Here is a 14,560-nt window from a genome sequence, read left to right as displayed (position 1 = left end):
GGATTAAAAATAAAAAGAATCCAGACCAGACCGCACAGGAGTCCATGAAGATGGGATAATACAGGGTAAGCACCATTACATTGTTGGATAGGCCAGGATGCTCCTAGAACAGTGATAGCGAACCTTTTGAGCTCGGTGTGTCAGCATTTTGAAAAACCCTAACTTAACTCTGGTGCCGGGTCACATGTAGACATTTTTTGATATTTGCAACCATAGTAAAACAAAGATTTATATTTTTGATATTTATTTTATATATTTAAATGCCATTTAACAAAGAAAAATCAACCAAAAAAATGAGTTCGCGTGTCACCTCTGACACGCCTGTCATAGGTTCGCCATCACTGGCCTAGAGTCAAGTGGTTGAGAGAAAAGCCTGTGGGGTCTCGCAGACCCAAGTGCATTTGAAAGCCAATTCAGCCCAATTAATTGCTGTGCAACTTTGAGCAAGTGCCTTAACTTCTCTGCACCGGTTTCCTCCTCAGTAAGACGGAAATTTAAAAGCCCACTATGAAGAGATGAGCCTTCCACTAACACTCCAGACCCTGCAATATATGCCCGTTTTCACATGCTCATGGCACCCTGAACTTGGTGTTCAAAGTACTTATCATAGCTGGTAATGAGACCTTCACATACTTAATTTATTTCTGACTCACCCAGTAGCCCGAGAACCCACTCAGCCCCACTCAGGGTACTGTTTTTGCTCATCCCTGTGGCCCCAGAATCTAGCACAGTGTCTGGCGCAGAGAGTAGGTGCTCAATAAATACTCGCGCAACGATCAGAAAGTAGAATATAGCTCAGCAGCATAACGCAAGGCAGACCTGGATGCATCACAAGTGACAGCTACAATTACCCTCATTACTAGACAGATGCTGCTCTGGGCGGCTTCCCTCCCACAGCCCCACCTCCCACACCGTTATCCTCAGCTGCCTTTTCCTACATCTAAGATCTTCCTGGGGGTGACCTAAATCTCCCAGCAGCAAAGCAAGTCCATTCCCTTTGGTTTTTACCTTGGGACAGGTGAAAACATTGCCCGTAACTTTCAGATTGAAAACCTCTGTGGGGGTCTTCCCTACAGGGACTAAACACCCCCTCAAAGTCCTTCCCCCGTTTCTTACCAAGCGTGCTCCACGCTGCGACCATCCACGTGAGGTTTTAAGCTCAGCAGCCACACACCCCTCGCCCCAGCCACCCAGGAGCCAAAGGACTCGGCCTACAGGAGATGGAGTTACTGGGCTCCCCCAGGTCCCACCGGGTCCCGGTCAGCGGCCACCCACTCTGGAGGAAGTGCTCCCGTGGACCTGACCTCCCTCTGGCCCAGACGTACTCCATATTTTATAAATGGAGAAACCGAGGCCCGGGGAGGTACCAAGTCCGCACGGCTGTGGGGGCAGTGCTGCTTCAGAACCCGAGTCCGAGAAGCCTATCCAGCAGGGACATGAGCAGCACCCTGCTCTACCCTCCCTTCCCTCCCTTCCCGCCCCAGGTCCCCCTCCGCCGCCTCCTTCTCCTTGGCCTTCTCTCACCTGAGCATCACAGGTCAAGGCCCCCAAGGGGAGGGGCTCCAGCCATCCTCACCCTTGATGCTGTAGAACCTTGAGTCTCAGCTGGGGCCCCACTCCAGGGCCCGGACGAGGCACAGAGGCGCCTGCCCTCCACGGAGGGCCCGTGGCTCAGGGCACTACAGGTGCCGGCTCCTTTTCTCCTCCCCACAACCAACCCGCGCCCGGCCCACCCACCCACGGACGCGCGCACCGAGCCCCTTCTACCCCAAACAAATCACCAGCCACTTCCTCTCCCAATCGGCCAACGAGCAGCCCAGCTGGACTGGAATCAAAGGCGTTCTCACTCAGCCCTTCCGCCCTCCACAGCGAGGGCCCCCGCCCCCCCACCCCCAAATCTAGATGCAGATAAAGACAGAGATAAATTCCAGTCATCGAAGCATGACGGGTGACTCAGACCCCGGGGACAGGAAGACAGCCTGGACAGACAGACAGGCAGACCCTCCTACCCCTGGGCACACACCAAGTCCCTCTTAGGCAGCTCCCAGTCCCAGGCTGGCCCTGAGTGGGTGGTGCCAAAGGCATTGCCAGGGAGAGGGCCAGGCCGGGGGGTGGGGCAGGGCCGAGTCCCAGGGCAATGGCACTTCCTCTCAAAGCTCCAGAGAGTTGAGAGCCTCAGGCAGCCCTGAACAATAGCCCGAGGCGTGGGTGCCCAGAACGGTGCCCGGTGCCACATCCTGCCATTCTTCTCCCAGGCCGCACCCTGCCACCCTTCCTGGCTCCGCCCGATCCTATCTCCGATGTTTACTGGGAGCTGGGGGCTGGGCTGGCTGCAGACTGGAGACAAAGCTTTCCTGAGAGGCCCCTCACCTTGCCCAGCCTCTGTGGGCCCCAGGCAGGTGCCCATCTGGTTAGGCCAGCTCAGGGGGGTGCCACAGCCAACACTTCCCAGTCCCCGGACTGCTCTGGGCTGGCCAAGGTGGCAGAGCCGCCAACACCAGCCAACGGAGGCTCCCTGAATGCCCAGCGCCTGCAAAGGAGGCAGCGCCCCGCCCCCCCCCCCCCCCCCCACCTCTGGTACAGAACCCAGCTCCAGACAGAGCTCCTTTGTAGCTGACCCCGCCCCCCAGGGCAGGTAGGACTGGAGGAGGTGGGAGAGGCAGGAGCTGTGATGCTCCCATCCACAGCCCCGTCTGGTTGTCAGGCCTCCGCGGCCCCGAGCCTGCTCCCAGCCCAGAGGGAGAGCCAAGGAAAAGAAAGAAGGGACAGAGGGGCCTTCCAGCAGTGCCACGGAGGTTCCCAGGGGGATGTGCGCCCTCCCAGCCTGGGTAAGACAGAGAAGAGGTAAACAGGGTCCCCAGGGGTCCCTTCTCTGGGGCCTTCCTGCCTTCGGGACCTGATGCTGTGTCCCAGGCAGGGCTGGCACTGCAGAAACGATGCAGCCGGGCCTGACCGGCCTGGTCAAAGGCCTCCCTTTTGGGATAGCTCTGAACACTGACCAAAGGCAGGGAGGCAAAAAAATAAACAGCCCGGCCGGCGTGACTCAGTGGCTGAGCATTGACCTATGAACCAGGAGGTCACGGTTCGATTCCCGGTCAGGGCACATGCCCGGGTTGTGGCTTGATCCCTAGTGTGGGGTGTGCAGGACGCAGCCGAATCAATGACTCTCTCTCACTGATGTTTCTATCTCTCTCTCCCTCTCTCTTTGAAATCAATAAAAACACGTATTTTTTAAAAATATATAAATAAAAGCATGCCGCGGTAGGGCACTCACTCAGATTCACTACTGAGTTGGGGGCTCGCCACTCACTCCCGCCCCACCCAGGCCAGCAGAGGTGGCTCTGCGCCCCGGCCTCACTGATGCCTGGGCCCCACTCTCCCTCCACCCAGGGGACAGGACCCAGTCCAGCGGGCAGATCTGCCACTGTCACCGGGTACAGGATTCGAGCTGCTTTCGACCTGAGTCGCAGCCAAGGAAGAATCAGTCCAAAGAAACCAGGGCCACTGTGGGAGCTTACGGAGAAGCCTCGCCTCTCAAACCCTGGCTTCTCCGTGTGGAAATGAAGGTCCCAACACCTACTTAGCGATTAGAAGGTAACACACAGTTCAAGAATCTGGGGCAGATTGTGTGTTCAGGGAAGGAACGAGGGGGAGAGATCTAAAGCAGAGAAGGCTGTCTGTCTCCCTCCCCAGAGCTCCCGGCCATCTCAGCTCTCTGCGGGCAGGTGTGACCCTCCCGGCCTGCAGGGAGGCGTCCTGGCCTGGCGAGCCTGAACAATGGGCTTTGTCGTCACCACAGGCTCCCTGTGTGAATGAACATGGGAAGTGTCCACTTCTCCAACTCCAAAACGAGCCAAATAATAACCATCTTGAAAAATCATGAGGAGGATCGAATGTGATGTTTGCCGAGAGCAGAAATAAAGTAGGCTCCCTGATCCCTCCCCACCACACTCTGGGGAAGCTCCCCCACCCGACCCCAGCGTGGGCATGTCGCCCTCTTCCTTCTCCATCCGCCCCTGAAGGTCTCCCTCTTTGCCCTCTCAACCCCGTGCAGGTCGCCCTGTCACTGCTCCCAATCATCCTGGAATCTCCCCAGCAGGCGCCGACGCCGAGTCAGGGGTCCAGGCCCCACAAGCAGCGGACTGGCTGAAAGGACCAGAACTGGCCGGGAAACCTACATATCTGGCCACCAACGTGCCTGCCTGATGACCAGTTTGCAGAACTCCTGAGCCACTCAGCCCCCACATCTCCTCCGGAGCGCCCCCCCCGCAGCCCGAGGGTGAATGTTCCGCCAGCCCCTGCGGCGCCCCCTGTGGGGCTAGACCAGCGATGGCGAACCTTCTGAGCTCGGCGTGTCAGCATTTTGAAAAACCCTAACTTAACTCTGGTGCCGTGTCACATATAGAAATTTTTTGATCTTTGCAACCATAGTAAAACAAAGACTTATATTTAGATATTTATTTTATATGTTTAAATGCCATTTAACAAAGAAAAATCAACCAAAAAAATGAGTTCACGTGTCACCTCTGACACACGTGTCATAGGTTCGCCATCACTGGGCTAGAGGAACGACCACAGAGGGGAAGGCTCCAGTGGGAACCAGGCTGGGTGAAGTCTCAAGGACAGAGTGACGGAGGCTCTGAGACATGCGTGTAGTAGTTGTTTAAACCCCAGACCCTCTCACCAGGAGCACGGACACGCCCACTTCCTCTCTCAGCCCACCACTCTGTCCCCAAGTGGGACTGGTAATATACACCCACAGTGTGGCTGAGAGGAAGAAGCAACACCATACAGGCAAAGGCAGTGCCTGGCACACGGCCAGGTGCCACATCTGTAATGGACGTTGCCATCACAATCAAGGTGGCGGGAGAAGTGAGGACCCCCATTCCATACTGCTCTAAGTAGGAGCCAGGGAGCACTTGAGACGTAACCTCTTTATGCCACGGCTTCTTAGAGTAAGTGTTGTATATAAAATGCTTAGCACAATGCTTGGCCCATAGTAGACTGGCCCTTAGTACTGCTGCGGTCAAATGAATGAATGAATGAATGATCGTGCTTCCAAGGAACCTCTGCCAGCAGAGCACTCAGCCCCAAGCCAGTGTTAGGTTTTGGGGACTGTCAACATAAGAGCGTTCAAACCTGTAAAGACTTTTTGTGAGTTTTCTAGTATTTGAGCCACGCGGTTGACAGCTGCCGGAAAGCAGAACCTCAATGTATTGAGATAATGCTCCGGAGAATGGTGGTTTTTCCACCTTGTTTTATAAAACATTACCATCAAAAGGAGCCATAAGTGGGTTGCATGAACTCCGCGGGTGATAGATTAGGGAGGCAGGAAAAAGCAAAGTGGGGAAACCTCTGGGATTGGATAAAAAGTAAAACGATAGGCACATACTTATTTTTTCTTAGGTGGGTGCAGGATAGTTGACAGTCAACAATTAACAGCCCTGGCTGGTTTGGCTCAGTGGATAAAGCGTCGGCCTGTGGACTGAAGGGTCCCGGGTTCGATTCCAGTCAAGGGCACATGCCCGGGTTGTGGGCTCGATCCCCAGGAAACAGCCAATCAATGATTCTCTCTCATCATTGATGTTTCTAGCTCTCCCTCTCCCCTTCTCTCTGAAATCAATACAAATGTTTGGGGGGATTAAGATAACAATAACAATGAGGACATCTGTAGGCTGCTCCCTGCCATTTACTGCGCCCTGAGGGGACCAGAGAGAGGGAAGTTACAAGTTACCCTGACATTCCAAAGGTATGTTATCTTAGATGCAAAAAGACAACAGGCTCAGTAAAGACTGAAGCTGATCTTTGTCAAGGAAGATACTGGCCTAAGACATGACTACCCACCATAAACTGCTTTTTAATTAAAAAGTTTAATTTTAGACCATCTTTTGTGGTTACCTTAGGTCTCTGAGTTTGCAAGACCGCCATGTAGGCCTCCCCTGAGTTAGTCAGGTTAGCATGTGGCCCCTTTTTGTCCACAAGACCTTTCTTAAAGGCGTTTCCAGTATCAGCCTCCACACATCCGTGAGCCCACAGCCCTCTCTCAAAGTGGGCACCTCCACACTGCATCCTGGGGGCCCACAAAGGTATCTGATTCCTCCCCTCGTTCCTCTCCCTCTTCCTGCCTTAGCCACCCACTGCAGGGGCAGGGGAAATGGGCCAGCAATCAAGACAGGTGAATGGTACAAGACAAAGAGGAGTCGGAAAACCCTGGTCTCCAAGAAGGCCACCAGTAGTGTTGACAGAGCACAGCCTTGAACCTGACCTCAGCACATAACCAGCACATCCACCTCAGCCTCTTCGCCTCCTGCCTCCTCCCCGCCTCCTGAGATATACTCCCGATAAGGCCTGGGGCTTCCAGAGGGTCCGACCTTCAACCTCCAAGACCATCTAGCTCCACAGCTTGAGCAGACAATGGAGGAGCATGGTGACCAGCAGCCCCAGGGGCTGGACCTGAGTGCACTGGCCTCACCACCTTTGGGCACCCCACTCAGGTCTGCTGCTCCCCCCCCACCCCTCCCCACTGCAGGGGTTCTGAGTGGCCGCCCCCTCTGCCTGTGGAGGCCTAATCACCAGCATCTCCCCCAGACGAGCTCGCTCATCGGAAACCGGTGCAGCTGCTCGGGCTCAAGCAGCATTCATCCTTCCAGTGAACAAGCTGTTCCGTTCTTTTTCTCGGCAAAGGCCACGTTTCCTCCCATTATCTGCCCCATCGACAGCCACGCCTGCCGCAAAAGCAAGATTTCTTTTTCCTTTTATTTTCATGGTCCCCTTTATTTATGGGTTATGTTTTTTCTTGGCTCTGACTCCTTTTCAAAAGGGCAGGGAAGCAAGGGGAGGAGAGAAGCAGCATCTTCTCCGATTTCATCCAAATGCTCAGCACACAACCCCCAAGGCAGCCAGCCCGCACCCCACTTCCAGCCTGGGACCCGGACTTCCAGCACCAACTGAGGCTGGACCACCCCGAGCAAGAAGAGAGCCAGCTCTGGCAAAGGGGTGGGGTGAGGTAGGATTTGGGGAGGGATCTTAACCTCTGGAGCCCACAATGCTAATAATAATAAGATAATAACTGTAGCCCTGACCAGTCTGGCTCAGTGGCTAGAGCGTCAGCTTGTGGACTGAAGGGTCCCAGGTTCGATTCCGGTCAAGGGCATGTACCTTGGTTGCAGGCACATCCCCAGTAGGGGGTGTGCAAGAAGGCAGCTGATCGATGTTTCTCTCTCATGGATGTTTCTAACTCTCTATCCCTTTCCCTTCCTCTCTGTGAAAAATCAATAAAATATATATTTTTTAAAAAGATAATAACTGTACACTCAAAGTACTTAACACGTGAGTCATGGACGCTAATCAAGTAGATGGGACTCTGGGGACAATCAGATGAGTTGGCAGATGCCAGCCGCCATCAAATGGGTCACTCTGGTGTGCAGTAGCTGAAGACCCCCTTGGGTCGTAGCTAACATTTACTGAGCATTTACTTGGCACCAAGCACTGTTTGAATCACTTTTACTTACATTGATGTATTTCATCTTTATGATAATCATCTGAGGTAGGTGGTATTATTATTCACAGAAGTGATTGCAGCCCGAGCAGCCTGGTGTCAGAACCTACCTCTCAACCAGACGACGGGAACAGGAACCGGGCACACAATATGCTAAGTGCCATCTGTGGGAATTAGTTCTCGTAATGCTTTCAGCAGCCCCGAGATGCAGTTACTATCAGCATCTGTTTACCTATGAGGACACGGAGGCTTCAGGAGGCTAAGCAACTGCCCGAGGTCACAGCCAGTGAGGGGTGGCCCGAACCAAGAGACTGACTGGCTGTTGAGTCCCTTCTTTTAAGCGCTGGATTAGTCTGGCTGCTCTGTCCCAAGAGCCATGGACAGTCATTCCTGGAGCCTGAATTGCTTACCCCCCGCCCCCCACCCCCCGCAACCCCCGATCTCTGCTGGGCCACTGCATGGGGTCAAGGGACCCAGGCAGGTCCCGAGTTCTGTTGATGCGAGAGAGGTCAAAGGCCAACTTGGGGCCCAAAAGGCCCTGGTTTCACAGGTGGCAGGCCGCCGTCCTGCCAGCCACACCAGGAGACCAGCTCAAAGCTGGGAGGGGTCAGCCACCTGCCCCACCACGCAGAGACAAAAGGACTCCAAACCAGGGCCCTACCACAGCATCTTCCAGGGGCCTGGTTCTGGAGGTCACAGGGCTGCCCCACCCTGACCTCCCTTAGGAATCACTTCTGCATTTCCGGGGCGTCCCTGTGTGCCACCTGTCCCCAGGCCCCACTGCAGCTCCCCGAGCGTCTCACTCACGCCTGGCTCTCAACAGCACGGAGCAGCCATGCGCTTCATAGACCCGCAACACATATGCCTCATGAATGGCTGCCGTCATTCTTATTTTCTTATCAAACTTTCCTAAATATAAAAGGAATGTGTGCTCATTGTAGAAGATCTGCAAAATTTAATAATTTAAAGAATAGAAAAATTAACAAGCCACCCATTTCCCACCAATCCGGAGGAGGCTGCTGATAACAATTTGGCACATCTCCAGATCTCTTTTCCATGAGTGGTTTTCTTTTTCATCACTGAGCTCTTCGGCGAGTTTTCATATCGCGCCCCCCCCCCACACACACACACACTTAATAGAACTCATAAGGGGAGTTTCCATGCCACTGAAAGTTGGAAATTATGAAGCACTCTTTACAAAGCCATGGGTAATGGCTGCACATCTTCCACTCCAGGGCTGCATCGCAGTTTCCTTCACCAATGCCCATGGCCAGAACGGTCCACTCATGAAACTTAAGTTACTGACACCTCCACCCCCGCCGCCTCCGGTGGGTCACAGCCATTCTGCTCCAGTGACAGATGGAAAGGGAAGGCCCCCCCACAAGTCAGTGGAGAGAGCAAGGCAGCAGCAGGACACACACACACACACACACACACCCGCACCCCCACTCCCTCCCCCCGCTTCCTGTGGATGGGCTGCGAGTACGGAGGCTCTGAGGGGGCCCGGAAGCTGGGGTCCAGGTCTAGCTGCCTCTGCAATGGGGAGGGCCTGTCTCAGCGTGTCTCGGGGCCTGGCTTCCCCTTAGAAAGATGGAGAAGCACAGTGAGATACTGCTTGACACCCATTACAATGACGAAAATGACACACTAAGAAGTCCTGGCAAAGATGTGGACAACTGCTAGGAGGAATGTAAAACGGTACAGTCACCATGGACAACAATGTGGCAGCCCCTCAAAAAATTAAACAGAGAAAGACCGTAAGATCCAGCGATTCCACTTCTGGGTGCGGACCCGAAAGAATGGAAGGCAGGGTCCTGGAGAGAGAGTTGTACACTGACGCTCACGCACAGCAGCCAACCCGTAGCAACAACCCACACGTCCACGGAGGGCCGAACGGAGAAACACACGCAGTCGGAGTGGACAGTGGAGTGTTAGCCTCAAAAAGGAAGGCGGCTGAGACACAGGCTACGGCGTGGATTCGCCTTGAAAACACTACGCTCTGGAGTGGCCGGTGGCGACGGCACAACAGGTGATGTGCTTAATTATCGCCACTGAGCTGTACCCTTAAGAATGGTTCGCGTGAGACATTTTGTTATGCATATTTACCACCAGGAGGGAAAGGGTGGAGAACATGAAACTGCTCATCATTTGCACTTTCCCACACCTTTCATCTTGCCGATGGGCAGCGGTGAGAGCAGAAACAGGGCCTCCAGACTGGGAACAATGTCAGGCTGGGCATGGGGAGAGGCAGGCTGCTCGCAGAGCCATAATTAACAGCGCTAATTGAAGCGTCTAGAAAAGGCCAGAGCCAGACAGTGCCAGACCTGCCCCACCCGCGAGAAGGCCTTCTCCCCCCACCTCCCAACTCCCCAAGCCTCCCTCGCCTCTAGGGACGATTAAAGGCTGCCACCTGCCACCTGCCTCGCTGAGAGACACGGTGTCTTAGGGTCCCTCAGCAGGGAGGTAAGGGGATCTGGGGCAGTAAGATGGGGGGATAAAGAAAGAGATTTGGTCTTCCCTTAAAATCAGCTTTCCTGGAAACCCTTCCTTCAAATGCCCTTCTCAGGGCGGTGGCTTCCAGAAGCGCCCTGGGCTGACACCCAGTCCGGAACAGGTGTGCACCTGACTTGCAGACCCACCTGGGCGAGGTACCCTCCTGCTCTGGGCCTCTCTCTTACGGTTTCCTCCTGGTGTCCTCCCCATCTGGAGAGGACACCGTGACCGCGGCCCAAAGGGAAGCTCTAAACCAGAGAGGCCTGTGCTAACAGAGCGGGTGCCTGGGGTGGGAGCCACCTGAGGAGAGGAGGGAAATAAGGCCTCGCCAGCTCACAGGGGCTCCTCCACCTGTTCCACCGACGCTGGCTGCAGTGGGCCACCACGTCATCCCTTTCCCCCCTCAGTGACTGGCAAGCTGGTACCAAAGTCTCACGAAGCCCTGAGGTCCATTGGGTAGTTCCATTTCCTATTTCTAGCGCCTTTCCTGGTAAAAGTGACCCCAGAACCCATCACAGGGCTTCCCGTGTCTCTAAGAGCTGCCTGCGCTCGGCGGCACTACTCAACGATAATGCACCCTTATAAACACGTGAATTAAAACAAGTGAATAATTAGGAAAAAACAGAGTGCAGGCCACCACCAGGGACCCTTAGGGATTTCCTATGGAACAGCCACCAGCATCTTTGTCCAGAGAGGAAGAGGGATGAGTGTCCCCTCCGCCGCCCCCCACCTCCCCAGGCCCTCCCTCTGCCCCCTTGGGCTGTTAGAGGCTCTCTGCCCTTCCCCCCACAGCCTGCAGCCCTGACCCAGGGGATGGGGGTCAGTGATGGGGTCAGTGGAGGCGCCAGCTCAAAACCAGCTCTGTGGCTTAGGAGGAATTTAACCCTCTTCCTGCCGGCTCATGACTATGCACCCTGACAGGCCTACCTGTGTTGGGGTGGGGGGAGAAACTGCAGAGGATCTAGACGGCTGGCGTGAGACTTCTGCGTGCACAGTGGAAATACGCACTGGATCTGGAGGCAGGCGGTCTGAGCTTAAGCCCTGGCTCTGCCACAATCTGGCTTAATTCTCTGAACCTGGGCTTTCCTAGTGGGAAACTGGGAGTCAAAATACCACTAGATTTGCTGGGAGCCTTGGCGGAGAGCTTTTCTCAATGTCAAAGCACTTGGTGCACTTGGTGGTTGGTTTAGAAAGCCCAACGCAGGAGGAGGGGATGGGTGCCTGTACTGCACGGTAGGCAGGCTCTGGGACACCCCGCCCCACCTTCCCAGGCCTCAGTGTTTCCATTTGCAGTGGAATGAAGTCTTCCTTCTGCCCCAGAGATAAGACTGTAAGTGGGGGAGGCGCCTCGGCCTTTGACGCTGTGAAATACATGCAGGTGCGCCGAGCCCCTGCCTCTACCTTCAGGCTGAGGCCAAACTGGAGAAGGCTGCTGACAGCACCTGCCACTCACTCACTATGATTACCACACGCCGAGCGCCTCACAGCTTTTCAGCAACGACTGAACCCACTTTATAGACAAAACCCATTTTATAGCCGAGGCGACGGAAGCCAAGGGGTGGAGGCAGAGTCCCACTTCAGGTCTGTCTGCCTGACCCCAAGCTCAGAACCACAGCACAAGGACCTGGGAGAAGAGGCTGCCACCCACAGGCGCTCCAAGCCCAATTAACCCTCTCATTGTGGGGGTGGGTGCGACCGGGCAGCCTTCACTTCCTGCCAGGCTCCTGCTGGCGGTTCCTGGGCACCCAGAGTCCAAAGATTAGCGACCGACCGCCTGTGGATGACGATGAATTATTAAAATCCACCAGCAGTTGGGTTTTGTGACTGTGGTAGTTTCGGGCTTCAAAGCGATCCCAACTACATGTGAATTTCTTTGGTTTTTACAAAAATCCATCCTGCGTGGGGTGGAGCTGCCCCCCTCAGGGACCAGTTCCATCTAAGGGACCACACAAGATAGTGTGCTCTGAGCCAGACTGGCATTTCGGCTACACCTGGCAATGCCCTGCCCGAAGCTAGTGTGAGAAGCGGTGTGTTCCGTTTTCTGGGCTTCTCCCCAGCGCCCACGTGCAGGCCCCCCCCAGCCCACCCCAACCCCACCCCACCCCACTCCACCCCACGCTCCCAGCTCCGGGACTGGGAGAGAGAGCAGCTCTCGCCCTTTGAGGAAGGGCTCACTCCAGGTACAGAATAACCACAGCACCAGCACCAAACACTTGGGCAAGAGTCCCACGTGCCAGGCACTGTTCTGAACACCTTCCATGGAATCCTTTGTAATCCTCCCCAACTGGCAGGCCCGACTGTCCACAGCATGGTACAGCACATCCGCGGGTTGCATCTGAAGAAGGAATCCTGTGCGAGGCTGACAGTGTGTCCCCACCACCAGACCCAGACGCCATACACCTGACCCCAGGGAGGGGCTGCCCCCCATTCCAGGCAGCCCCAGGAGAGCCACACCCCTGCACCCACCACCACAATCGCCACGATTCTAGTATCGGCTCCCCTCCTCCAGGCCCTGCAATATACACAGCACTTACCAAATCCTTTCCAAAACCCTCTCAGGTGTTACTCTTTTCCCACTTGGTAAATGAAAAAAACCGGGCTCTAAGAAAGTTCTGGTATTTGCCAGAAATCACCCACCTTCGAAGAAACAGAACCAGCACTCAAACCTGGGTCTGAGACTCTGGCTTGTCCCAGCCTCCTAACCCAGGGCTGCGAAGACGGAGCTGCCACCATCCGTCCTGGAGACCCGGCCAACTGGGGTGAAAGGCTTTGTTCCCACAATGCAACTCGGTTTCCTAGGATTTCGCCTCCCCAGACAGATTACAGCTTCCCTGAGGACAGGGTCTGGTCCTCCCCTGGCCTCACCCAGGATTTACATGAGGACTTAGTAAGCTTATCCAACCCCCAACTCACTTGTCCAAAATACCTCAAACCACTGCCTTTTACAAAGACACCCAGGGATTACTACTCCTCCATCCTGAACCATATACATTTGCCCATTCATCGAGAAAGGGCGCATGTTCGATTTGCCAGGAAAGCCAGCCACACTCATTCACTTGGGCCCAGGACCAAAGCCCAGGGCAGCAGGGCTCAGGGCAGAAGGGGAAAGGGCACAGCCCACTGCCCAGGGCTGCCAGTACGGCCCACACCTGGGAGCCCACTCGCCCTGGCAGGGAAGGGAGACCTGTCTCCATTACCAGCTGGGGTGGCACGATTTGAAGGCAGCAAAGATGTGTGAAAGGAAAGAAAAAGAGCAGGGGTCTGTGGGGGAATGTCCTAAGGCAGCGATGGCGAACCTTTTGAGCTCGGCGTGTCAGCATTTTGAAAAACCCTAACTTAACTCTGGTGCCGTGTCACATATAGAAATTTTTTGATCTTTGCAACCATAGCAAAACAAAGACTTATAGTTGTGATATTTATTTTATATATTTAAATGCCATTTAACAACGAAAAACCAACCAAAAAAATGAGTTCATAGGTTCGCCATCACTGTCCTAGAACGATGCGAGAAGTGTCAGCCCGAATGAATGGGCCCGGGTCCCGGGAGTTCTGAAACTTTCTCTGGTTCCCCGGTCCACGTCCAGGCTGACCTCGGCGGTCCCGGCCCACCTGCAGGCTAAGCCAAGGCCCTGGGCATCCCCAGCAGGACTCCACTCGGCACCTGCTACAGAGGAGCCGCCATTTGTCTCCGCAGGACTGGGGTTGCCAGTGGAGCCCCAAGGCTGGTGCTGGGCCTGAAGACGTGCTCCACGCACACTTTACTGAACTGCATCTCTGAGTTCACCCTTTCACGAGCCCCTGGCAGAGCCTCGAGCCGGCCAGGGAGAAGGATGCCAACACCAGAGGACAAGTACCCGCCCAGGCTGTGTGAGCATAACAATAAGATAATAGTCCAAGCCTCACAGCTGGCAGCCAGGCCATTCTCTCACTGCCCCAGCCCTCTGCCCACCACCCGATGCACACATTCTCTGCCCTGGCTCTTCCCAGAACCCCACGGACGCCTCTTCTCCTCCAGCGAGTCTGCCCTTCCCAACCACGTGACCTGCTGGACTGCAGGATTCGACCGCTTAAGAGGTGCACTCTCCTTGGGGGATCAGCCACCACCAACCCTGACCCTGAGAAATCCCCCCATTCCCCGAAGAAAGGCTAATGTAGCTGCATCTATTGCAAGCCGAACAGCCGGGAGGAGGATGAGGGGAAAACAAGAGACCAACTTACATGAGGGGTGGGTGGAGGAAGGGGACTTGCTTCCAGGAAGGGGGACTGGTGACAACACAGGGGAAGCGCGGAGGCCAGCCTGGTGGAGGGGGCGCCACAGGTGCGGCTCCTGCCCTCTCCATTGTCTTCCGGGAGCCCCACATACCACCTCGCACACACAGCCCAGGCACCGCAGAGCTCTATCTGCTGCCCCAATCTCGTGGCCGCGGGGCTGAATTCCACCAGCTCAGCACTTCTGCAGAGAGGGGGGTGTTTTGCTTGTGCGCCATTCTTTCCACCGAGGTGTCCATCTGGCCCGCTCCTCCTCCTCTTTCCGGGGTCCTCTCACGCACAGCTGCTCTCCTCCCCTTG

At 55.2% G+C, this 14,560-nt stretch overlaps 1 protein-coding gene and 1 long non-coding RNA gene across 7 annotated transcripts in view; both read right to left on the bottom strand.

The window, feature by feature from the left end:
- Nucleotides 1-14,560, bottom strand: part of LOC132221127 (uncharacterized) — a 126,316-nt gene that overhangs the window by 21,540 nt on the left and 90,216 nt on the right. The window lies entirely within an intron of this gene.
- Nucleotides 1-14,560, bottom strand: part of SOX13 (SRY-box transcription factor 13) — a 47,442-nt gene that overhangs the window by 17,139 nt on the left and 15,743 nt on the right. For 2 of the 6 annotated variants that reach the window (XM_059674877.1, XM_059674878.1), the window contains exon 1: nucleotides 1,525-1,547. The exons of 2 other annotated variants lie outside the window; for them this stretch is intronic. In XM_059674877.1, coding sequence (XP_059530860.1) covers nucleotides 1,525-1,532 — 8 coding nt within the window. In that variant the 5' untranslated portion in view covers nucleotides 1,533-1,547. Of the gene's footprint in view, nucleotides 1-1,524; nucleotides 1,548-14,560 lie in introns of those variants that run through there. 2 more of the 6 variants (XM_059674873.1, XM_059674874.1) reach the window with 1 other exon arrangement.

This window comes from Myotis daubentonii, chromosome 18, assembly GCF_963259705.1.
Source record: "Myotis daubentonii chromosome 18, mMyoDau2.1, whole genome shotgun sequence".
In the NCBI taxonomy this organism is placed as follows: domain Eukaryota; kingdom Metazoa; phylum Chordata; class Mammalia; order Chiroptera; family Vespertilionidae; genus Myotis; species Myotis daubentonii.
The sequence above is the reverse complement of the archived record's forward strand: the minus strand, read 5'-3'. Positions and strand labels throughout refer to the sequence as shown.